General features: G+C 48.5%; 1 protein-coding gene across 9 annotated transcripts in view; it reads right to left on the bottom strand.

The window, feature by feature from the left end:
• Window positions 1-1,421: 1,421 nt before the first annotated feature.
• TCEA2 (transcription elongation factor A2) overlaps window positions 1,422-26,005 on the bottom strand; it is a 41,537-nt gene continuing 16,953 nt past the window's right edge. For 2 of the 9 annotated variants that reach the window (XM_061630981.1, XM_061630983.1), the window contains 6 exons: window positions 18,902-19,035; window positions 17,205-17,261; window positions 15,707-15,861; window positions 13,331-13,477; window positions 5,068-5,139; window positions 1,422-3,921 (listed from right to left, as the gene is read on the bottom strand). In XM_061630981.1, coding sequence (XP_061486965.1) covers window positions 3,859-3,921; window positions 5,068-5,139; window positions 13,331-13,477; window positions 15,707-15,861; window positions 17,205-17,261; window positions 18,902-19,035 — 628 coding nt within the window. In that variant the 3' untranslated portion in view covers window positions 1,422-3,858. Of the gene's footprint in view, window positions 3,922-5,067; window positions 5,140-5,984; window positions 6,032-13,330; window positions 13,478-15,706; window positions 15,862-17,204; window positions 17,262-18,901; window positions 19,036-26,005 lie in introns of all 9 variants that reach the window. The other 7 variants (XM_061630989.1, XM_061630988.1, XM_061630990.1 and 4 more) reach the window with 7 other exon arrangements.

Raw genomic sequence — 26,005 nt, 5'->3', positions numbered from 1 at the left:
ATTTGGAAGAGGGTGTACCATCTCACAAAGGATATCCTAGAGTTGGGAAAGATGCAGCTAAGGGGTGGGAACATCATCTGTATGAGAAAAGGCTACAGACAACCAACCTTTGGTCCTTTCCCATTTAGAAAAAAAGGTCACTGATGGGGGGAGATGACGGACCTTTATCAAATTATGCATGGTGTGGGGAGTGGATCGACGGAAATGGTTGCGTTCAGAGCGCTAGAACTCAGTGTCTCCCTTTGCATTTTATTGGCAATGGATTCGGGACAGATAAATGAAAAGTACTTCTTCCCACTGAACAATATGGAATTCTCTGCTGCAAGAGATGGTGGCCACTAGCTTTGACAGGTTGGTTTGTTTTTAAAAGGATTAAAGGCAGGCTTGGAGGACAGATCTATCCAAAGCTACTAGCCATCTAGTGGCATCTCCATGTTTTCAAGCATCTCCCTCTATACCAGATGCTTGGGGGGGGTGCACAAGCAACATAGTAGATGTCCCCTTGCGAGTTGCCAGGGGCACCTGGCTGGCAGCTCTTGGAAACTAGGTGGACTACAGGTAGACCCTTGGACTCTCCTCAAGTTCTTGTGTGTGACTTATAACCGCTATGATACATTTGTAAAGGGATGTTTCTGTGCAATACATAATTCAATGCATGGAGAATTCTGTTTGGGGAAAGGGGGTTAGGAGTAGGACTGTGTGATCTTCAGGTTCATCCAGCTTTACTACTCTTCAGCTTGATGCAACAACTAGAGCAGGAGGGATGCAGCCAATCAAAATGATTCCCTCGTATCCGCAGTTTTAGAGATAAGCTGCCCTTTACAGCACCATTTCCCTATAACGTGTATTTTTTAATATTTATATCTGAAAGAGTTTGCCAATCCTTGAAGTAAAAAATGATTCGGAATTGCTGTTTTACAGTGGATCTTCTATTGCACTCCTTACTGACATTTGGGGGGGCACTTCCTCATCCCCCCAAAAAAATCCCTACCCTGTGGATGTCTTTCAGTGAGGGAATGCCATGGAAACAGCAATGAGTACATAGCTGAATGCATCACAGTTATCTCCATCCTGAGAAACTCCAGCAGGAATAAAAATACAGAGGGGGGGTGCAAATATGTGGGGTTTTTGCAACACATAAAAGGTGGAGTTTGGAAGATTGGAGTCTGCTCTCCAATGGGCAAAGGGCCAAAACAACTATGGAATCCAGCCACAGACACCAGAGGCCCCAAACAGCGTGCTGTATTTGCAGATCATGACATCAAATCTTTTCCGTATGTCTGACCAATCAGACGTCTACCAAAACCCCTTATTTTTTTTTTTTAAAATGTCTTCCCCACTCCCAACAAAGAACATTAGTTGTTGCATGTTTTTAAGTGAAGATGTTCCGGACAGAAAGAACGACGATGAACAATGAATGCTTTTATTGTTACGTTTTTAATGGCATTTGTCGTTCCATCAAAGGGGAAGGGAGAGGGAATGTTTGTCAAGGGACAGCTCAGGATCCTCTTGTGCAGCCAGACGAGAGAGATGCTGTAAAGCCATTCCTGTATTTTAAGCACCTTCATGGTTGCCCCTTGGGTGACAAAGAACAGGTGTGGAGGAACAGGCTGCAGACCAACTCTAATTGTGGGGCTGCTGGCCCTTGAAAGGCAGAATGGTGCCAGAGAGGGTCACGCCTGTAGCTTGAGTTGCTACCAGCCAGGTGGCTTGTTGCACAGATGGCTTCAAACTGCTATTTGTTTAAAAGCCAAAAAGCACATTTCTTGTTCTCAGTAATGGCTCACTCTCATGCCTGCCCTCTCCTTCAAAGGGAATCCTGCCAGGCCCCAGCTACCAAACGCAAACTACTGCTGTGCAAATTGTGCCAACTCTTCAGACTCAATTTTGCCTATCAAGGTGTGGTTGATTTCTGAGGAGAGGCTTTGATGTTTCAGAATTTATATGCGGGTGCATCATATGAACAGCTTGCGGCATCATCTTTTATTGTTTTGTTCATTTGCAACTGCACATGGAGCACACGAAAGGGAGGGTCGGGGCAAAAATAGGCACAGGTCACTCGCTGCAGCCGAGGGTGGCAGATGCAGTCCAAGCGCTGTGTGCTCTCGTCCCGTGAAGCTTTCTGACCACCGTCACCACCCAACCTGCATTCTTGCACTCACTGGTACTACCCTCACTGCTTTCCCCATCCCACCCTTGGCTACACTGGCTGGCTGGAAGTGATGGTATCAAGTCCCATTTGCAGCCCTTTTCCTGGAATCCAGCACTGGCTTTTCAAGCCCTTTAAACAGCCCAAGCAAGCCATTGCCTGCGCTTTCCCCTCCATCCGCTTGAAATGTCTTCAGCATAACACCCCACAACTCCACTTGTCAGGGGCCCATCTGACCTTTCCCTCAGCACCTGAGGACTCGCCTGTCCTAACCTCAGACACTCCTGTGCTGATAACACTTTGCACATGCTGGCCAAATCAGTCAATCTGTTCTAGCGTGAGCTTGCGCTCCTTTCTGTCATGCACCCAGTGGACCAGCGTGCGCACGCGCAGACGCACACCCACCTCGACTGGGAGATGGTCTCTAACCCTTTCTCAGAGGTTGCTGTGTGAATGCCCAGCAGAGGGCAGTAGCATCTTTACTGCTTACAAACTAGGAATGCTGCAACTCACTGCGAAAGGCTAGGGATCTCAAAACAGAATTCTCAGCACTCTCAACAAACTACCATTCCCACGGGACGAGCCATGGCAGTTAAACTGATATGTGTAGAGTAGGTAAACCCGAAGGTTTGGTGCACAGCTTAAAATGGACAACCAGGAAGTTGGATGGCAAAGCAAGAGAAGGAAGCCTGCCTTTTTCTGCTTTTTTTGTACCGCAGTGCCAAGTCCTGCCTAGTAAAGAAGGCAGTCCTCATGACATTTTTCCTCGGGTGGGCTTCACTGCTCTGTTTCCATCCCCCCCCCTCTCCTTTTTCTTGCAGCACCTGCTCCTTGGTTCATGACAAAAGGGAACACCTTTGCTGAGGGGGTCTTGTCTTACAGCCTAGCCCTAGTCCTGGAGAAGGTATATTTAAACTGTTTTGAAATTGGTTTCACTGTGACCCCCAAAAGAGTTGTAGTTTGATAAACGTGCCAAGAAGTCTTGATTACGAACTGTCTGGGCTCCGGGCAGGTTTGAAATGGATGAAAATCTGTCGTACAGGCATAGGATTCATTCTGCAGTGGCATAAATGGCCGTTACAGCAGTTGCAGCTAATACGGCCTCCTACGTCTTGCAAACGGGGCCTTCTTCTGCCTCTGTACTAGCAAGTGAACGTTTTAGCTTTTGAAAGAGGCCACCTGACCCAAGGAAAGTCAGAAGAAGCTACTGCATGCTCGAGGTTCAAGACTAGACACCTGGCCAAATTTCTTTTTTAAAAAAACAAACAAAAAACGTTTAATACTGTTCCAAACCCTCACAAAATACTGATTTAGGACGAGAAACTCCAAAGATGGGTCAGTCCACGCGAACTCTCCACCTGGCGCCCTCCTGGCCTCCATTCCCAGCTGCTGCTCTTTCCACAGGCGTGCAGACAGCTGGGCCCTCTTCGCCTGGATGATGTACAGAGCACAAAGCAAACTCGGCAACGAAAACAGTACAAAATTTGCTGGCGGTCTTGGGGGAATGCGTGGCGGAGATGTGGCCCAGCATCGGTCGTTGCTGCTCCCGTCAGAGATGTCTCAGCAGAACTGCAAGAGGTTGGTGGGATTGAGGGGGTCAACAAAGAGGCCAGCGATTTCCCCCAAAAAAGTCTTTTCTGCTCAGGTGGGTAAAAGGGCAGAGCTCACAGAAGCAGCGAGGAGGGTTTTCTTTGCAGGATGACGGGATTTCAATTTTGTTGCTGCTGTGGAGTATTGGTGAGGAAAGGGTGGAACCCGTGAACACAAGAGGCCTGGTGGGGCAGGGAGGAGGGGTGGATTGCTGTGATAAGAAAGCCACATCCTGCCTACTGGAATCCCAACCCAGCCATTACACGTCCTTGACGGAAAACCTTGAGGTTACATGCTGAAGTCACACTGAATACAGCGAGTCTATCAACACCAGGGATAGCCAGTGCGATGCCCTCCAGGTGTTGTTGGACTATAACTGCCAACATCCCAGGTCACTGGCTATGCTGATATCCCTGGTATAAACAGATGGAGGACATGAGAGTGGCTGATCAGCCGCTGATCAACACTACATAGGCTTACATGAGCCTTGATTCAGGACCAAAACTACGCTTCGCAGCAGAGCTCAGGAACCGGTGGCCCTCCAGATGTTGCTGGGCTGCAACTCCCACTGGAGCTTACAGTAGTTCTGTGATTTTTATTTCTATGTCCAGTAGGCTGTGAACACACTGGTTGCCAAAGCAAAGCATTTCCATTAGACACACTTGGCAGGGGAACGGATTGATCCACCCATCAGTTGCAAAGTCTCTGTGAAGCAATTTTTTTTAAAAAAACAAATGCACTCCAGTGACCCCCCACCGGGTTTTACGGTAAAAACGGGCGGGGGTTGACTCGCATTGTGCGCTCCCGTTTTCAGAAGGGAGAGGTGGAGATGCACTGGAACCGGCAGATCAGTGAGTTTGTCTCTACCTGTAGTCTCTGCCGTTATACCGCACTCTCTCTAGTTCCTAATATTCCAGTCACAGGCCACCATTTCCAAATTAAAGTAGGCCTTAGCATTAGCAAAGCTGTTGAAATTTTAAACCAGAAGTCCATTCAGAAGCCCTTGTGTTTTGTGTGCGTGGTTTACTGAAAAACAGCCACAGGCCTGTTTGAACAAATGATAGCATGGGTAAACTGCTTAACCCTTTATCTTCCTATCATTTGTCTGCTCAAACGTGACCTTAGCGACACAATGTGTACTTTGCCAGGGAGGGGGGAGGAATGGGAGTAGAGTTCACAAACGGCTATCAGGGACAGGGTTGACCAGCTCCCCCTCCCCCCTTCTCTGCTCAACCTCAAGGCCACCTTCAGGAAAACAGTATGAGAGAACTGCATGTCACATGTAATTTGGCCCTTAGATTTAAATGAAAGGAGTTCATCATGCTTACCTTCCAGCGGTTCCCACACTCATTACACACAACAAAAGTGGTCATTGGTTCATCTGAACTACGGGTTTGCACCTGTGTGAGTGAAAGAAACATCCGAGGATGAGGGTGACCTGTATTGTCAGTCTCCAAGGACTGCCATGCTACAATCTTTCCATCATACACCCTTGCTCCTTTGCCCACCATCCAACTTGGGAATCCAAAACTAGCCCTGAAGCCAGCAGCAGCTCCAACTGAAACTTGTCCTGAAGTGTTGACGCTTGGGGTGCAATCCACCAGGATGCTCTCCCCCACAACCCCCAGTGAAGTGAACGGGAGCTGTAGACAAGAGAGCATGAACACAGGTCAGGTACTCCACTTTCCACATCTGACGGACCTCGTGATTAGATAGAAACGTGTGGTGCTGCAAAGCCAAACCAAATTGTCTCACACTGGACCATCATTCTGTTACAGTTTAGTTGCCTTACAAATGTGGCCTAAAAACATTACTAGCTTTTCAAGAAAATTAAAAAAAAAAACCCTGCTAGATCAGATTGAAGGTCCATCTCACCCAGCCTTCTGTCACTAACCATGACGAGCTCTGGAAACTCGTAAGCAGGGTGTGAAAACAACAGCCCTTCCCTCTTGCCTGGCCCCAATATCCAGTACGCAGAGAGGGTCTGCCTTAACTGGGACGGTTCCATGTGGCTATCATGGTTTACAGCCACTGGACTTTTTCTCCTTGAATTCCACTAACCCTTTTTAAAGCCATCTAAGCAGCCTGCCACCCCACACATGACCTCTTGTGGCAGTGAGTTTCAAAAGCTAATTATATGTTGTGTAAGAAAGTACTTTCTTTTTGTCCATCTTGTGCCTACCACCAATCAATTTCATTCTGTGACCCCAATTCTAACACAAGCCTTCACCAATTTGGTACTCACCAAATGTTTTGGACTCTAACTGCCATCCTGATGGGAGTTGACAAAGGCTGTTCCAATATGTCAGAGAGAGAAATGTTCATATTTTAAACCTCCATTGTCTGTTCCCCTCTTGTCATCTTATTCCAGACAAAAAATGCTTAAGCCTTTTCTCATAGGTACTATTTTATGTTCCTTCTCCACCTTTGTAAGAAGGGGTGACCATACCATAATATTCCAAATCTGCCCGGCACCATTTAATACCAATTTTCCACATAAGGGCACATTAATAAAGAACACAGATATCTCCCCATGAGACTTCCCACAGTGAAGCTTCCTGACATATGTGCCCCCATGTGAGGAAATTGACACCCCACACTTAGAAGTTGCAGTATTTTAAGTGTATATCTAATTGGTTTTAACAGTTTAATCCTGTTTTAATGCTATCCCGTCCAGAGCCGAAAGAATGAGGCTGGAGTGTGTGTGCAAGTAAATCTCGTTTTATTAGAGTAATGGATACATCAAAGGCATTGCGCTTCATAGGAAACCCTACGCTAACTCATTAGAGTCCCTAACTATACTCTAGACATGCTCTGCAGCGTGTGAAGGAAGTTAACTCAACAACCCCCCACTGGAAGCGGCAGGCTTATATAGGAAATGTTTTCGAACGTAATCTCTGACTCCTTCGTAATTCCTGTCTTTGCCCTGTCCGTTTCTCGCGGCGACGGGAACGAGGAGACGGGAGGCGCATCCAACAGCTCATCGGAAGACACCTGCTCTCGAGCAACAGGCTCGAGGTCAGGGGGCGGTGCCACACTGGAATCCTCCTGGGAACTTCTTGGGAAAGGAGGAGCTGGCACTGACTCTGAAGCTTCCCCCCACAAGTCCTCTGCATCAACTGGGGGCGGTGCGCTCGGCTCCTCGGAAAGGGCGTTACTCGTGGGAACTGGCTGGAGAGCAGGCTGCCCCCCTCCCGCACGATCCTGCTCAGACACAACAATCCCCAACTCTGCTTCTTCTGGCTGTGGAGGTGCCTGAAACTCATGCCTCCCCCCTTCCTGTCCCTTCTGAGTTGGCTGCAGCGCAACATCATCCCCCCCTCCATGCTTTAACCCTTCCCACCCCTGAGGTCTAGGTTTCTGTGGATAAGCCTCATGGAATTCTCTCACCAAAGTCGGAGCGTGCACATTCTCCTGTTTCCCAGGAACGTTCAGTTGGATCGTACCCCTTATAATGAATCAGGTACTGAAGACGCCCTCCGCGTTTTCGCGAGTCCAAAATCTGTTCTACTTCGTATTCCTCCTCCCCCTCTACCAACAACGGCGGTGCGGGCTCCACTCACGGACGGTGAGGGTCGGGGGCAGCGTCCTTGGTCAACAATGCCCTGTGGAAGACTGAGTGCATCTTGAAGGTGGGTGGCAATTTTAGTCTGCAAGCCATGGGGTTAATCTGAGCCTCCACCTCAAAGGGCCCTATACACCGATCCTGCAGTTTACGACACCGGCCAGGCATAGCTAGGAAACGTGTAGAGATCCAGACCTGGTCTCCCACTCGTATGAGGTCTCCCTCTCTCTGATGCTGGTCAGCTGCGCGTTTGTAATCCGCTTTGGCCTGTTCTGGTTGCTCTTGAAGTAGCTGTTGCATAGAGTGAAGTTCCTGCAAGTAATCCTCAGTAGCTGGGACTGAGAGACTGTCTTTTGGGGCAGGGAAGTCTCAGGGGTGGTAGCCAAAATTGGTGAAGAAAGGAGTCTGTTGCGTGTGCGAATGCACAGCATTATTATAGGCAAATTCTGCTAAATGCAGGTAGGACATCCAGTTGTCCTGCTGATACCCCACAAAACAACGTAAATATTGTTGCAACACTGCGTTGACCCTCTCGGACTGCCCATCTGTTTGGGGATGATGGGCAGACGACATTCTCAGCTCACTTTGCAGCAACTTCCACAACGCTTGCCAAAAACGCGAGGTGAATTGTGTGACCCGATCGGAAACCAGACTGTCTGGCAGACCGTGCAGCCAATACACATTTTGCACGTACAACTTGGCAGTGGCTTGAGCGCTTGGGAGCCCTGCGCACGGAATGAAGTGAGCCATTTTCGAGAAGGCATCAACGACCACCAAAACTGTGGTTTTCCCCTGCGAAGGTGGAAGGTCTGTTATAAAATCCATAGTAATCATTCGCCAAGGTCCTCCTGGAGAAGGGAGGGGTTCCAGTAGCCCCGGTGGCTTCCCAGTGGCATGTTTAGCCCTCATGCAAGTGGGGCAAGAGCGAACGTAATGTTCTACGTCCTTCTTCACTTTGGGCCACCAGAACTCCCGAGTGACAGCTTGAATGGTCTTAAAAACCCCAAAGTGGCCTGCCGTGGGGGCGTCATGGCACTGACGTAGTACCCTCAGTCGCAGTTCTCCGGGGGGCACATAAACAGCTTCCTGATGGTGCAGTATGCCATCCTTCCATATAAAGTCCTTCTGTTCTGCCTGGGGTGACGCGCCCTCTTCGACCCGCTGCTCTTGCATGAAAGGGTCCTGTTGTTGCGCTTCACGTACTTCAGCTTCCCAAGAATCTTGGCAGGCCCCTACTACTCCCCGCTCGGGAGGGATTATGTACTGTAACGGTCTTGGGGTGGGATCCCTCAGAAATTCTGGCTTCCTTGAGAGGGCATCAGCCCGCTTATTCTGTGCTTGGGAGATATAATGAATTTTGAAATGGAACCGTGCGAAGAACTGAGCCCAGCGCACTTGCCTCTGATTGAGTTTACGGGCAGTATGAAGACTCTCTAGATTACGATGGTCCGTGCGCACCTCAATTTCATGCTGCGCCCCTTCCAGATGGTGTCTCCAGGCTTCAAAGGCATCTCTAATGGCTAATAGCTCCTTTTCCCACACAGTGTAGTTTTGTTCAGAGTCGGTTAACTTTCTGGAAAAGTAGGCACAAGGCATCAGTTCTCCCCCTTTCTGGGCCGGTTGCAAAAGAACCCCTCCGATCGTGACGTCCGACGCATCCGTCTCTACCACAAAAGGGAGCGCCGGGTCGGCATACTGTAGTATGGGTTCGGTAGCAAACCTTCGCTTCAGGCTCTCGAAAGCCTCTTGTGCAGCTTCTGTCCATTGGAAAGGTCCTGAGCCCTTCAGGCAATCTGTGAGCGGTGCGGTCTGATGGGAGTAGTTGGCTATGAAACGATGGTAGTAATTCGCAAAGCCCAAGAAGCGTTGCAAATCCTTCTTGGTCTTGGGGGGTTGCCACGTGAGTACACAACGAACTTTTTCTGGGTCCATTTCTACTCCTGCTGGAGAGATCCGATACCCCAGAAAGTCCAACGTGGTTAGGTCAAACCCACACTTTTCCAGCTTCGCGTAAAGACGGTGTTCCCGTAACTTCTGCAGCACTGCACGCACATGCGAGTCGTGTTCCTCGGGAGTATTCGAATAAATCAGGATAGCATCCAAATACACTATCATAAAGCGGTCCACAAAGTCCCAAAAGATGTCATTCATAAAATTTTGGAAGACTCCAGGTGCTCCCGACAACCCGTATGGCATCACCAAATACTCAAACTGACCGTAACGGGTCTTAAACGCAGTCTTCCATTCACGACCTGCCTTAATCCTCACAAAGTTGTAAGCTCCTCTCAAGTCCAGTTTCGTGAAAATTTTGGCGGAACGCAACCTCTCCAACATTTCCCTAATAAGCGGCAGCGGGTAACTATTGGGGATAGTGAGCTGGTTTAGGGCCCGATAATCATTACAGGCACGGAGCTCCCCCCCTTTTTTCTTCACAAACAGTGGGGTGCACCCGCTGGGGACTGTGAAGGGCGAATGAAGCCTTTCTTCAAATTAGCGTCCAGAAGCTCCCTTAACGGTGCCAACTCTGGTTCAGATAGACAGTAGATCCGCCCGGCGGGGATGCATGCTCCAGGCACCAAATGGATGGCACAATCATAGGGCCGGTGAGGAGGGAGTTGCTCCGCTTCCTTTTTATTGAAGACGTCCCAAAAACTCCCATACTTGGCGGGCAAAGTTATCTCCCCTGGGGGAGACGCCCCTGCCAACACCTGTGGCTCCTCTTCAGGCTGACAATGTTGATGGAAGTACTTGGAGGTAAAAACCACCACAGCTTCATCCCAAAAGAGTGTGGGGTTGTGCCTAACCAGCCAAGGCATACCCAACACCACCGGGAAATGCAGTAAGGACGCCACATAGAACGACAGGTCTTCCCGATGCCCAGGGACCTTCACTTCCACGGACTCAGTCACCCGAGTCACCTCCCCAGACTTCAGAGGGCGGCCATCTATAGTTTCCACTGCCAACGGCTGGCTCAGTTCTCTTGTGGGAATAGCGTGGTGTAGCGCCAACTCTCGGTCTATGAAACAAGAGGACGTTCCACTGTCGATCATAGCCTTGGCTGAGAAGCTCTCGCCTGAGAATTGGGTGATGCGAATGGGCAACAGAAGGGCCCCTTGGGAGGGAAGGGGTCGTAATGGAGGCTCAGTGTCTGTAGCACCCCCCAACTCTCTAGCCTCTACGAGAGCTGGGATGTGAAGTTTTCCAGCGGCTGGGATCTTCCGGTTTTGGCTGCACAATTTCTGGCAAGGTGTCCAGACTTTCCGCAATAGAGACACAGTCCTTCCCTCCGGCGTCTTTCCCTCTCCTCCTCTGTCAATCACGGTCTAGCCCCCCCAATCTGCATGGGCTCCTCTCCCAAGACAGTAGGGATGCCAGGATTGGGCATGGGGCGCACACAGGGCAGCGGAGCAGCAACTTGACTCCGTGAAGGCTCCATTCTTCGCTCCAACTTTCTTCCTTCTAAGCGGCTGTCTATCTGCAAACTCAGTTGAATCAAACCCCTCAGTGAGTCGGGGTGTGTGGAGCGCGCCAGTTCATCCAACACTTCTGGACTCAGTCCATTTCTGTAGAAGTACATCAAGGCTGGGTCATTGTACTCCGTCTCCTGAGACAAAACACAAAAAGCATTCGTGAATTGCCCTACAGACCCCCTTCCCTGTCTCAGGGTCCCTAACTGGCGGGCAACCGTCTCCTTCCTCTGGGGGTCTCGGAACATGTCCCCCATCGCATTCTTGAAGGCGTCAAACTGGCTCAATATCTGGTCGTTGTGAATCAAATACGGGGTGGCCCATTTTGCCGCTTCCCCTTCCAATAAACTGATGATGAACGCCACCTTCGCCTCATCAGTTGGGAACTCTGCTCTGCGCACTTGAATGTACAACTCACATTGGGCTAGAAACGTGGCAAACTGTTCGCTCTGGCCTCCGTATCACACGGGGAGCCCCACTGGAGACTTCACAGGGGCTGCCGCCCCAGGAGGCGCAGCCTGGACTTGGGCGACAAAGGCATGGAGATTCTGGTTATCCACTTGCAAGGCTTGCGTTGCGGCTCTGAGGTTTTGGTTCTCGGCTTGTAGGGCTTGCGTAGTCACTCGGAGGTTCTGGATCTCGGCATACAAAGCTTCCATGGTGATAGGTACTCCCCCTCTTGCTCCGTTCTGGTCCATGTCATCAGCCATGGGAACAGGTTCGAGTAGGGATGGTGGTTGAGTCAATCTGTCCCATCCAGAGCCAAAAGAATGAGGCTGGAGTGTGTGCAAGTAAATCTCGTTTTATTAGAGTAATGGATACATCAAAGGCATTGCGCTTCATAGGAAACCCTACGCTAACTTACTAGAGTCCCTAACTATACTCTAGACATGCTCTGCAGCGTGTGAAGGAAGTTGACTCAACAACCCCCCACTGGAAGCGGCAGGCTTATATAGGAAATGTTTTCGAACGTAATCTCTGACTCCTTCGTAATTCCTGTCTTAGCCCTGTCCGTTTCTCACGGCGACGGGAACGAGGAGACAGGGGAGGCACATCCAACAGCTCATTGGAAGACACCTGCTCTCGAGCAACAGGCTCGAGGTCAGGGGGCGGTGCCACACTGGAATCCTCCTGGGAACTGCTTGGTAAAGGAGGAGCTGGCACTGACTCTGAAGCTTCCCCCCACAAGTCCTCTGCATCAACTGGGGGCGGTGCGCTCGGCTCCTCGGAAAGGGCGTTACTCGTGGGAACTGGCTGGAGAGCAGGCTGCCCCCCTCCCGCACGATCCTGCTCAGACACAACAATCCCCAACTCTGCTTCTTCTGGCTGCGGAGGCGCCTGAAACTCATGCCTCCCCCCTTCCTGTCCCTTCTGAGTTGGCTGCAGCGCAACAAATGCTGATTTTACATGTTTTATATTTTTATAGGTTCTTAATGATATGTACTTATTTTTATCTGGAAGCCGCCTTGAGTTCCAGTTTGGAAAAAGGTCAGGGTATAAATAAAGATGATGATAATAATGATAATAATGATAATGATAATGATAATAATAATGATAATAATAATAATAATAATAGAAGTTATTATGCTTTCAGGATCTGGTTAAATATCTATTTTGCCACATGGCCCATTTCTAGGAAATCTGAATTGTAGGGGAAAGATGGGCACATGTCAGGATCTGGTGACATTTCTCTAACCCCAAAAAATTTCAAAAACTGATTCTTAGCAAGAACAGGGATTTAAAGAGAGTCAAGGGCTTCCTAAATCGAAGTTGGTGCCTATGACAGTGGCCTTGGTGAGGCCTGCAACCTCACTAAGCCAAGCATCATGACAAGGCCTTGTTCAAGAATTCATGGGCTCTCTAGCCATGATTGTATTTGTTTCTCCCAATACAATCCTGGTCTCCATTAAAGGTGTATGACTGGGTTCTGTGGGTCTATTGCAGGGGCATGGAACCACCAGCCCACAGGCCAAATGCAGGCCTCTAGGCCATCTCTGCCCAACCTTTGCTAGGCCACACCTTTTCTCAGCAACCCACGCCCTCCTTGAGTGTTTTTGCCTGGCTAGAATACGTCCCTGAACAGTCATAACAAGGATGGAGAGATGTTATGTGGGGTGCAGGGGAGTCAGATACCTCTGGCTTTTGCATGTCTGGAATGTAGCCTACAGAACAAAGGCCGGAGTCACATCTGTGGCTCCACCCACTTTGGCCCCTGGCCCCTCCCTCTACTGGCATGCCCTTGAGCTGGTCTATTGGCCGTTGCAGGTGTAGCCATGACACTGTTCTCATGCTGGTGCACACAGAAGACAAACCAAACATGAGGAGTCAGGTGGCAGCCACCCAGGGTTAACGCAGAGACATTCCTACTTTTCCCGACAATCCTCTCTCGCTTCCGTAAGCAGAAATGCACACAAGATTGGTGTCACGTCCTGATAGACTAGATCCTGCCAGAATGTCCATGGAGAAGCTGAACACCGTCGCCTCTCAGTGCATTTCACGGAAGGAGGAGGTGCTCAGGGCCTGGGTGAGCAAACCAGCAGGTTTTTCAAGGTGCCTCACCTGGGTATAGGTGCAGTTCTTTTTCTTGCACTTCCCACAGGTAAAGAGGTCAGTCTGGGTCCCTCCCGTCTTAGCCATTTGATGCTCCCGGATGGCCTCCTTGGTCATGGCTTTCCGGATTTCTTTCAGCTCGTTGCTGGCCATTTCCTTTCGGGAAAAGAAGGACATAATCTCAGTTGGCCTCATTTGTTTAGCTGCGTTACACACTCAATAGCTGCATTAATGCTAAAAGGATTCAAAGCCATTTACAACTGCATTTTGTTCCACACCGTCGTCAGGAACTGTGGAGCAAATGAGCCAAAAAAGGGGGGGAACTATGATCCTGAGCAGGCCCAACGACACTTGACCTGGCACATGGATAGGGAAGCTGTGGCCCTCCAGATATTGTTGGACTCCAGGTCCCATCAGCCCCACTAACATTGCCAATGGCCAGGGATTGTGGGAGCTGCAGTCCAGCAAGACTTGGAAGGCCAAAGTTTCCCCACCCTGAGCTAGAGGATGGAGAGAGAAAGACCCTCAGATCTCTAGTCTAGTCTAATCTAAGAACAGATGGAAGGCCCATCTAGCCCAACATCCCAGTTCTCACAGTGGCCAACCCGATTCGTCTGGGAAGCTCAAAGGAGGCCTGGAGGAACATAAGAAGAGCCTGCCGGATCAGGCCAGTGGCCCATCTAGTCCAGCATCCTATTCTCACAGTGACCAACCAGATGCCCCTGGGAAGGCTGCAAGCATAGCCTGAGTGCAAGAGCACGCTCCCCTCCTGCGGCTTCCAGCAACTGGTTTTCAGAAGCAGGCTGCGTCTGATTGTGATGGTAGAGCACAGCCAACATTGCTAGTAGCCGCTGATAGCCTTATCCTCCATGAATTTGTCTATCCCTTTTTAAAAGCCATCCAAGTTGGTGGCCATCACTGCTTCCTAAAGGAGCAAATTCTGTAGTTTAACAATGCACTGCCAGAAGAATTCCTTCCTTTTTTCTGTCTTGAATCTTCCAACATTCAGCTTCATTGAATGTCCACAAGTTCTAGTGTTATGAGACAGGCAGAAAAACTTTTTCTATCCACTTTCTCCATGCCATGCATAGTTTAATACACTCTAGCATGTCGCTTCTGACTCGTCTTTTCTCTAAACTAAAAAGCCCCAAATGCGGCAACCTTTCCTCATAGGGGAGTCGCGCCATCCCCTGGACCACTTTGGTTGCCCTTTTCTGAAGCTTTTCCAACTCTTACGATATCCTTTTTGGGGTGAGGCAACCAGAATTGTACACAGTATTCCAAATGTGGCCGCACCATAGATTTATACAACAACATTATGATATTGGCACTTTTATTTTCAATAAAAAAGTAAAGGTAAAGGTGTCCCCACACTTAAAGTGCGAGTCGTTTCCGACTCTTAGGGTGACGTCTTGCGACGTTTACTAGGCAGACCGTATATATGGGGTGGGTTTGCCAGTTCCTTCCCCGGCCCTTCTTTATTTTCAATACCTTTCCTAATAATCCCTAGCATGGAATTTGCCTTTTTCACAGCTGCCACACATAGGGTTGACATCTTCTCCCACTGTTATTCCCCAGCAGCTGGTATTTGCTAAGTGACTCCACCTCCTCCATCAAGGCTGGTAGCTTGTGACAGACTGGCCTTCTATTAGAATTTGCCTAAGCCTCTTGTAAAGCCATCTAAGCTATTTGCCATCCTCATGTCTTGCAGAAGATCTCAAAAGTTGCCTGCACACTTCTTTTTTGTCTCCTGCAGTCAGTAGAACAGGTTCTGGTACCCGGTCCAGTGCCTACTTCTCAATCCAGGGTTGGGGACATGCATGATTAGCCCGCTCTAGTCCAAGATCTAGTCCAAGATTAAGTCAAGCTATTTTCAGTCCCCGGACCACCTTTAGTCCTTTCCAGGGATAGGGAGGCCTGCCCATCATTGCAGCAATAAAGCCCTCCCTTTCTCTGAGGGGGAGGAAAGGCAGTAGCGATGCGTATGGTGTGTAAATACGGAAGCCATAGCAAGGGGATAGGATATTCATACTGTCTGTAAATTTTAAAAAAGGTACAATACACATGAAGAATTAAATAGTCTCTACTGTGAGCCCCACACCTTAAAATATATACAGTACTTTATCCTTTTAAGGTTTCCTCCTGATGTTGCCTGTCAAAGCTTATGTCAAAACCATTTAATCTCTCTGCAAAAGCCTATTTTCCTATTTATGGATAGGACTTTTGACCCTTTGCATTGTGACATGGGACATTCGTCCCTATCAATGGCAGCTGTTGAGAATTTTGGTAGCAGAACTATATTTGTTGAAGATCTGCTATCATGCTAATCGATCGACTGCAGCTAATCACAATGGATTTTTCAGTCAGTTCACCCCTCCATCTCACCTCTGAGGTCATCACTGCAATTTGCTCTGCAGCGATTACTCCACACAAGACGTTCTTTCGGAGGTCAGGATTCTTGGAGTCCTTCAGGTTGGAGAGCCGGCTCCTGACACGGTTTTTGTACTTTAAGTCTGTGTTCTTGACATCTTGGTATATAAGTTCACAAGCCATTAAGGAGCACCACACGCAAGAGGCTGTGGCTGGTCTTTGCCCCAGCCTCAAACACATTAGCATGCCAGTCTTATTAAAGTTCAGGTGTCATGGCCCAGAGCCTGGATGCAGAGGAGTCCTGCGACCCTGAGGATGAAGGAGATCATCTTGGAAAAGAGCCACCTAGGAAGGCCCACTGCCAGGCCTCTCCACAGTTGAAGGGGAGGAAGAATGCCAAGTGACCACGATGGCTGGATCCCCTGCTCCTGAGAAGGTTTCCTTACCCGCACTCTCCTCCCAAGGAACTCTCTCAGTGCTAGAGATCCCACCGTTACTACAGCACCAATCCCAAAGGCAACAGAGATACCACAGCCCAGGGGTGGAGAACAGCATCCAGTCTGCAGGTCAGATCCTTATCTGCCCTAACCCCAGGGGCCAAAACTGACCACCTAGCTGTCAATCTTCTGCCATCACAATGATGTCGGGCGGCACACTGCTTTGAAGGCCCGACAATCAGCCGATTGCTGAGACTTCCAAGTGCCATGCACTTGTCTTTGCAAGCCCCAGCAACTGGCTGATCGTCAAGCACTGAGACTTCTGAAGCATCGAGGATCAGGTGGTTGACCGCACTTCATAATTCCCTTTTGACCCAACCCAGCTGCCTTTGTGCCTGTCCACATGACGACAGATGATTGGCAGATAGGCATGGCTTGGTCAAAATGGAGGTCCCCCACCTCTGCCATAGGCCCACTGGACCACAGACTCAAGAACAGAATGTGGCACCTTTAATCGAGAGCAGTTTGCTTCAAGGGAAATCGAGCCTAGGATACCCAACTCCCTCCAGGAGTATTTCAGCCCATAATAGGCTTCTGACCACTGACTGGGTTCCATTGCAGGTGACTGCCCCCCCAACTGAGGCTCTGCTGCTTACCTTATTCTTGTCTCTGGCTCCCAGCATCTCCTGCTTGTGGTGCCGACTTTACACTTATGCCGCTGCTCTGCTGCAGTATTGTTAAAGGGCTAGGGATCCTTACTGAAGGATTCTCAACAACCTCAAACAACTACGTGTCCCAGGGTTCCCTGGGGGAAGCCATACTCAGCTGTTTTAAGTGTATCATGGTTGTAGAGCAGGTACGAGGAACCTCTGGTGCTCCAGATGGCGCTGAAGTACAATTCCCAGCAGCCCCAGCCAGCATGGGCAAGGGCCAGGGGTGATGGGAGGGCCAAAGGTGCCTCACACCTGGTGCGGAGAGAGCTTTAATCACAAGGGCTGTGAGTCGGCATTCGAGATAACGCTTGCTCAGAGATCCCCTAAGCCTCCTTTCTAATGCTACAAACAAAACAAGGATATATTCTTCAATTTGGGCCGCAAGCTGTTCGCAGTCAGCACCGATGGCCACATAGTCATCTGTGAAGAAACAAGAAGCAAGCTAACCAAAAGGTACCAACCTCGTGGGTTAAGGATTGTGGCTACATTCCTGAAGCAAGCATCTGCCTTCACACTTCAGCATCAGGTGCCCACAGCACTTAACCAAAGGCTGTTTGAATTTAGCTAAATGGTGTAATACAAAATGTGCATTATGGCAGACACACGGGGACAAATTCACCGAGGTTTGTTGTTTAAAGATTACATTTGCACCTTGTCTGTCTCAGAAGGTCGTTTTCACCCGTAAGAACCCATAAAGAGTCCTGCTGGATCAGGAATATAAGATGACATCCACCAAGCCCAACATCCAACGTCCGCCAAGTGTTGCAGGGGCTGAGAGAGACCATTACTGCCCATGGCGTAAAAACTCATCAGACTCTGGTAAATAGGTTTGGCAGGTTTTAAGCTTTTCAAAAACCTGCACAACCTGTTTGGCTAGAGGTGACAGTGCATCAAAAGAAATGTGTATGTTCCCCATGGACCGTGATGGCTCTATCAAACCGTTTTCAAATATTTTCTACACACATTTTCCACCTTGAGGCCTGCAGTGCAAATATTTTCAAAACAAACCCAACAGGCATACTTCTGTAGGGAGAGGTTTCTGTCTTTCTTTTTGGAAGTACGGAGTATACACAGGACTGCTGTTACCGAGGGAAGTGGTGGGCTCTCCAACGCTAGAGGCATTCAAGAGGCAGCTGGACAGCCACCTGTCGGGGATGCTGTAATTTGGATTCCTGCATTGAGCAGGGGGTTGGACTTGATGGCCTTATAGGCCCCTTCCAACTCTACTACTCTATGATTTTATGATTCTACTCCTTGGCACTCCCTGTACAGCAAGAAGAACCAAGCAGAGCAAAGGAGGCCAAGATCATACTTGCAAAGTTGTCCTACAAAGCTGTTTTATACCAGGTCAGACTGTCTTCTCCTGGGGTGCCCAACATTCCCCGCCATGGGCACTACAGTGCCGTCAGACTTCCCCCATGGTGCCTACCAAGGCCCCCTGCCCCTCCCTATTTAAAAAAATTGCAGTTGGAGAGGTTTCCTTGTTTTTCTTGGTAGTTTCAGGGGGATAGGTGTATTGCCTGTTTTGGAGAGGGGGGTTCTGAACATCACCAGTTTTTTGTTCTGTGAAATGGGTATTTTGAAGTCCGCACAACAATTTCTTAAATTTCCAAATGTGCCCCTGAGCCCAAAAAGGGTGAGGACCCCTGGTCTACTCTGACCGGCAACACCTGATACCCAAGCACCAGATACCCAAGACCCCTTTTTAGCCGGACATACCAACAATTGGACCAGCACAAACAGAGGGAAGTAGTTTCTTCACTATTAAGGTTCTATCTGGATCCACCGCATGCAAAGCATGTGCTCCACCCCATCCCTCCTGAGACCCCCATTTGACCATTCTCACATTCAAAGCCGTGCACTCGCCAGGGCCACTTCTCGGCATACCTTTTCAGGATGCAAAGGGGAGCTAATGACGTCAAAAGCAGTCCAGAATGGAGCACTGCTCACTATGAACAGCAAGCAAACGCAGGTTCCTTAGTGGCACCTGGAATCGGGGATGTAAGGAAAAAAGCTGATGACAGGGAGAAGGGGGAGGAAGAGGGAGCGCTGTTACTTACTGTCTGTCTGTAGAGCAGAAGTCAACATTTCCCTGCATTTGTTGCGCACCGTGTCACACGTGACAGGCAGTGGTGGGAAGGTGGTGATTTTGGGAGTGGTTGGGGTCTTCGGAGGGTCCTGTCTTTTGGCAGAGCTAAAAAGAGAAACAAAGCTTGTCAGAATGTCTCTGCTCACACTTTGGAAGTCACTTCATGAAGGTCTAAAGGGAAGGTGGGCGTGGAGCTGGGGAAGCTCTGATGGAGAATTTAGAGCAGCCTTTGCCAACCCGGTGCCCTCCGGAGGTTTGGGGTGACAACTCCCATCAGACACGCCACTACAACTGATGGGAGGTGGAGGATGTCAGGTTGGCGAAGCCTGAATGAGATATTCAGACAAGCTTTCAAAGAAGCTTTTGAGAAATCCAAAGCTCTGAAAGAAGCTGTGAGAAGCCAGCATAAACAGAGGGAAGTAGAGTTTCTTCACTATTATGGTTCTGTCTGCATCCACGGCTCAAACAATTGCTGAGTTCCTTTATAGCTGTGATGTCTGTTCTATCCTCTCCATTTGTGCATGTTTGTTTTTACCACACTGTTTGCTGAATCTGGGTTTGGGGGCTTTTTTCTTTTTCGTCCATTCTAAGATTTTATCTAAATATACCCTCTTATCAGATCCCTTGGCGTAAGCGCAGCTTATTTCAGATTTAGAACATGAAGCACAGCTCTGTTGGATCTGAAGAAAGGTCCCTTTAGTCGCCATCCTGTTTCCCACTAAGGCCAACCAGATGCCTCTGAGATACCTACAAACACAACAGGAAAGCAATAGCCCCCTCCTATTGCTGCTTCCCAGTACGCTGCCTCTGGACTTGGAAGTTTATTTTAATTACCTGTATACTGCTTAATAAAACAATATCTAAGTGCAGAGGTGGGGAATGTCCAGCCTGTGAACCTAATGAGCCCCCCCCCGACCTTCTCATTTGGTCCATAAAGCCATTTCAACCAAGCCACACCCACCTACCCTACACCTGATGAAGTCAGGTGCAGGGCAGGTAAAAACCTGGCTCAGCTGAAAAGGGGTTTGCAGGCACTGCCAATCAGTTGATGCCAATCAGTTGATTGGCAGTGCCTGCGAAGCCCTATGCAAAGCGCTGCGCAAGATGGAAAGGGACTTCTGAAGACCCGACAATCAGCTGATTGTCAGGCAGAACACTTTCAACGTGTATTTTGCACAGCACTTTGAAAGGGACTTCGCAATCAGCTGATTGTCAGGCCTTCAGAAGCCCCTTTCAAAACACTACAGTATTTTGCACAGCGGGCAAAAATGGTCACCTGATGTCATTGTGGTATCAGGTGATTGACAGATGGCCAGCTCCACCCACCTGTAAAATTGGGCCCATGAGGAGTGGGGAATATGACAGTGTGGCCCACTGACCATAACCAATTCCCCACCCTCGTCTTAACACTTTACACAAATTACAATCATAAAATAATAAGCAAAAAGTAAATACCCAATATAAAAAATGCAACAAAAATGCCAATCAAATGTTAACCCTAACAAGAGAAATACAGAGCAACGTGAGCTGAACATTAAGACTCAAGGAAGGCCTAACAAAGATGTTTTGCGTAGGAGTTTAGAGCCTGCCATAGAGATGCCTCCCAAATTACATGAGGGTGTTCCAGAGGGTCAGTGCCACCACAGAGAAGGCCCCCTTTTGTGATATCACAAGAGGACTAGCCACGGCATGGCCACCACAGCCTTTTCTGAAAATTGGAGAGTTCAACTGGATCTATAAAGTGGAACGTGGTTCGCTAAGTATCCTGGTCCCAAGTTGTTTAGGGCTTTATAAGTCAGTAACAGAACCTTGGATATGGCTTGCTAGCTAACAAGCAGGCCAATGCAGGTGAAACATATGTATAGCAAGGTGTCTAATGCAGCGCCCTAGGTGCCGAATTCTGCACTAGCTGCCATTTCCAGACTAAGCACAAGGCCATCCTCCAAATATAGCGCATTACTATTGTCTAACTGCAAGGTTACCAATGCATGGACTGCAGTAGTCAAGCTATCCCTATCCAGGAAAGGGTGCTGTCATACCAACAAAGTTGCTAGTAGGTACACAGAGGGTACCTGGGTCTCTGATGACAAAGGCGGTTCCAGGAGCTACCCCAAACGAATGCAACCCCATCCAGAACAGGTAAATATCCCAGTTTCTGGACCTGAAAACAATACACACACACCAAGCTCTCACCCATAGAGAAATGATGCTAGGCATCATCAGCATAGTGATAGCAGCTCACCCCAAATCAAATGTCCACTCCCAATGGCTTCACGTAGATGAGGAGTGAGGAAACTTTATCAGCCCAAGGGCTGCATTCTCCCATAGGCAGCCTCCCGGGGAATCCACGCCAGTGGTGGCCACGGCCAGAGGTCAACGTTGGCAAAGCAACAGATGTGCCTTCTACCTTTATAGAGCAGGCTACATTCCAGCCATGCAAGCTTTCTACCCCACCTACACCTCTCCATCCAGCAGTCAGGCAAGCAAGAGGCATTATGAATGGTCAAGACCATATTCCAGCCAGGCAAAAGTATGTAGGGAAGGCATAGAACAGTACTAGTGAGGAGTGTGGCCTACAGAGCAAACATGAGCTGGGAGAGTCCCAAGGGCCAGAGAGAGAAGCTTGGAGGGCCACATTTGGCCCCCAGGTTTGAGGTTCCCCATCCCTGATGTAGATATAAAGTAGCACTGGAGATAAAATTGTACTCTGCAGTTGCATACCACTATAATGACTAGCAATAGTTGCTAGCTCTCCCCTCCATGATGGATTTGTCTAGTCCCCTTGTATCGCCATATAATCCAGTGGCCATCACCACACCTTGTGACTGTGAATGTTATAAATTAATTACATTCTCCACATAAAATGACATCCTTTTATCTCTTCTGAATTTCCTGCAAATCAAATGTAAAGGCTAAGCCATTTGTCACTGTTCATATTTAATTGTTTTTTGGTTATGATGCATAACCAACATTGATTTTGGAATATGGGGCAGAATATGGAGGAGAGCCAAATATAGTATTTAGCCTTTGCTACCCAAGGGCACAATTGATTAGTAAGTTCTCTTGCACAAGGCCATCAGTATGGAGGGGTGTTTGTTTTTTCCAAAAATGAAATGGAATTAGAATCCTTGCATTGAAAATTAAGAAACTGAATGCAATTAAATGCCCTTGGAAATGATTATGTAATGCACTGGGATATCTACTGGAATGTACGAGCAAATGCACCTTCCTACTAATTTGGCTGGTCCATGACCGAAATAAATTCATTCATTCATTCATTCACCTTCCTACTAAAAAGGCAATAATGAAAATGTTAGTTCTGTAATGATTGGGTGCTGCCATTTTTACAAAAGCAATCAACCTCAAAGACTGAGCTCTACCTTACACGTACAACTCCTGATTTTTTTGTTTAAGAAAATAATCAACCAAGGGAAGAAAATTGGCAGTCTGGGCCCCCCTTGAATCCCCACACAAATTAACCAGTGTCTTGAGCATAAGAGCAGAACAGGCACTCTTAATAATATCAGAAGAGAGAGAAGTAGATCACTGGGACATGCAGCTTACAGAGAGCCAGCATAGTTAGAGCAGCCTTCGCCAACCTAGTCCTCTCCAGATGTTTTGGACTATAACTCCCATTACAGTCAGTGCTGGCTGGGGCTGATGGGAGCTGTAGTCCAAAACACCTGGAGAGGACCAGGCTGGCAAAAGCTGGGATACAGTGTCAGACTAGGACATGGGAGACCAGGGATCAAATCACCATTCAGCCGTGAAGGTCACTGGATGACACTGGGACAGCCGCTCTCTCTCAGCTTGTCCTACAGGGTTGTCACAGGGTTGTTGAGAGGATAAAATGGGGAAGGGGAGAACCACATACGCCACCTTGGCGGAAAGGTGGGTATAAGTGTAATAATAAAAAAATTAAAAATAGGGTAAAAGCCAATTAAAAATAGGGTAAAAGGCTCCTTCTGAGAGGAAGGGCAGGATATAACTTTAATTAAATAAATAAAATTATTGCAAGTCAATAAATCGTCAAGGACCACAGTGCTTCATATATATTATCTTGCAATCTTCACCTGTAAGTTAGGTCATATTTTGAGCTGCATATTGCCGATAATGGGCTGAGGCAGAGACAGACAGGCTTGCCGAAGGATCTCATCCCAGAGGCAATGTTCAAACCAAGGACACCCTGATTTGTAGCTCAACCACTTCACCACATCAGACCGGGGTTGTCTCCTACACAAACCCCACTAAATCACACCCAGTTAGTCCTCACTACAAAAGCAAAGGCTAAATTGTCTACCAAACTCCACCCCATTCACCTTGCAAAAAGACTCTTTAATCTGAATGTTAACTTCCAGGAATCCCTAAGGTAAGAATGTAAGAATCCAAATTGTGTTGAAGGTTTACTACAGCTGCTCGACACAAAGTTTCCCAACTGAGAGGCCATCATCAACATCTCTTGATGCCTTGCAAGGTCCATCTTTATTCTTCCCTTTGCACAACAGGGATTGGCAACCTGTGGGTCACCAGCTGGACTGCAGTCCCCATCAGCCCCAAGCAGCATGGCCAACAGTCAGGGATGGGGTCTAGCAACATCTGGAAGGGCGGACATTCTCCAACCCTGACAGCTGCTACCACACTTGGGCTGGAGTTTGGGGTCAGGATAGTAGCTTATACTGCTGCAGAAACCAGGTGTTTGGGGCTACAACTAGGAAGAGCTTATGCACGATAGATCAACCACAGAGCAGCTTTTCTGGAAACTATGCGAAATGGGTTTCTGAGCTTGTTGAGAAGAACAGGGATGATTGTGTTGGGGGATGCTCAAGTATATGGAATGCTGCTAAAATGACAAGGGACTCAAGAGATCCCTCCCATCCAACCATATGAGATGTTTCTAAACCTATCTGTGCATAAGCGGAATGGTTTTCTGCTTACACGACAGGACTTCACCTTCTTTTCCTCCCCCGCCCCCTCAAAAGTTGATTCTGCCCTAGGGGCATATCTGCACAACAGATTTTTAAGTGGCTTGACAGTCATTACTTTTCCCCAGGAAGCAGAGCTCTGTGAGCCGATCTGGAGATGGGATTGCTGAGTTCTCTGCACTCTCATCAGACCAACTCCCAGGATTTTTGGAGGCAGCCAAATTAATTAAACTAGTTTAAAATCAAAGCGGTTTACTTTGTAGATATGTCCTATGATTCCCTGACCCACTCCTGAAACAGAAAGTGGTAGCATGAACAAAGAACGTATTTATCCCCCTTGCAGACACATTTCGTGTACAATCCCTATCAGCTGATAACCCAGACCCCTCCTACTTTCGCATCGCCTCAGAATCCCCCAATAGCCTTATTTCTTTGTGGAGTCAACAACATGAGTTGCGTTTGTCTTCCCATTTATAGGCCACCATGTAGTCACATAAAGGCGTCAGATTCAGTCCCTGAAATCTCCAAGTAGGGCTGGGAAAGTCTCCTGTCTGCAACCCAGGAGGGCTGATGCCAGTCAGTGTCAACTTAGGGTGGGGTAACGTTTGGCTTGCAGGCCACATATAGCCCTCAGAAGACTCCCAGTAGCCTAAAGGGCAAAGCCTCCTTTGCACTGCAGAGGAAGGGATTTCTATCTCCCGCCTCCCAGCACAGAAATGCAGAAAACTGCAGATGTAGGGGCCCTCACAGAACCCTAGCTTGGGTGGCAGGGGCCTCTAGTGCTTGAGCCTCCCATAGTGTGCAGATGGGGGGGGATTCTCCTTTCCTCCAGTAGGAGTCCCCCCCAACACAAATTACAGGCACAAGGACCCAACCCAGGCTGCAGGCGCTCTCTCGCTCTCGCTCTCACACACACACGGGCCCTCCAATTTGCATTTTAAAAGAAAATTCCCACTGGAGGAGGAAATGTATGGTTCCATCATGCCAAGGTCCCAATCTTGACTGGGAGGTCCATGCCTGTAAATTGCAGGCTTCCCGGCTGGGGGGAGGGAGCAGTTATCTGTGAGAATGAATGTGGGGGTGGCCCAGTTTTGATCCCACCCACATTTGACTCCAGTCTCACCTTGTCCCATCCCGGTGGGCCATGCTGATAGTTGGGCGGCACACCAGGGGACCCAACAGGAATTGTAAGCACTAATCAGCTGAGTACCACACCTAGTGCCAACAGGGCTTGATGAAAGCACACATCAGCTGATGGGTGCTTACAGCAAGCACACTGACCAGCCTTATAGCAAGCCCTGCTTCAGAGAGCAATTACCAAGCAGGAACTCCGTAGTGCAGCCAATCCCTGCAGAGCTTGCTATCACCACTGATCAGCAATGACACAATGACTTGCTCACTCCTTAGCAGGCACATCTTTACCTGTCCCACACACAATGTCAGGTACGGGGCAAGAAGGCATGGGTTGGGGGAAAACAGCCCCACAGGCCAAATTAGTACCCCTACCACGCTAAATTTGGCCCACGGCAAGAGATTTCCCACTGCTGGTGCAGAGGGATGACAGCAGACTTGGGCGTACATTGAAGTTCAACCATGCTGTGCCTCTGTGCAGAGGCCTTCACCAAGATAGCATCAGCTGGCACCGGCTAGTAGAGATCGCTACACCCTTGCAATATGATGCATCTGCACCAGATAAACCAAGCTCTTCCATATCACCCTTCTCCCTGGGACCATAAGCCAGGAGAATAGCACACCCAGAAAATTTAGAAGAACTGCCCAAGTCCCATGGCCAGTTTGCCACCAGGAAACCTCTTAAAAATGGGCCTTTTCAGTTGTAGCACCAACCTTCTCCTGTAGTCTCCCAACAGAAATTTTGGAAGCTCCATTTATTAGATGCTCTTATCTCCTAAAAACTCAGTTGGTTATGGAGGACTCTTTTGATGCTTGAGAATGTTATCCTGTTCTGCTATTGACTTGCAGTTTTAAATGATGGGATTTTTTTTACAATACATCTAATTTCTTACCTATATTTGCCTTATCTTATTGTATTTACTGTGTCTTGATTTCATAACTTGAATTTTTTGCTATTAGTATTAAACAGTATATTATACAGCCACAAGAGTGGCTGTATACTATAACCAGCATGGAGTTTT

This window comes from Rhineura floridana, chromosome 6 (genome assembly GCF_030035675.1).
Source record: "Rhineura floridana isolate rRhiFlo1 chromosome 6, rRhiFlo1.hap2, whole genome shotgun sequence".
Taxonomy (NCBI): domain Eukaryota; kingdom Metazoa; phylum Chordata; class Lepidosauria; order Squamata; family Rhineuridae; genus Rhineura; species Rhineura floridana.
Note: the sequence above shows the minus strand (reverse complement) of the source record. Positions and strands in the feature narration are given on the sequence as shown.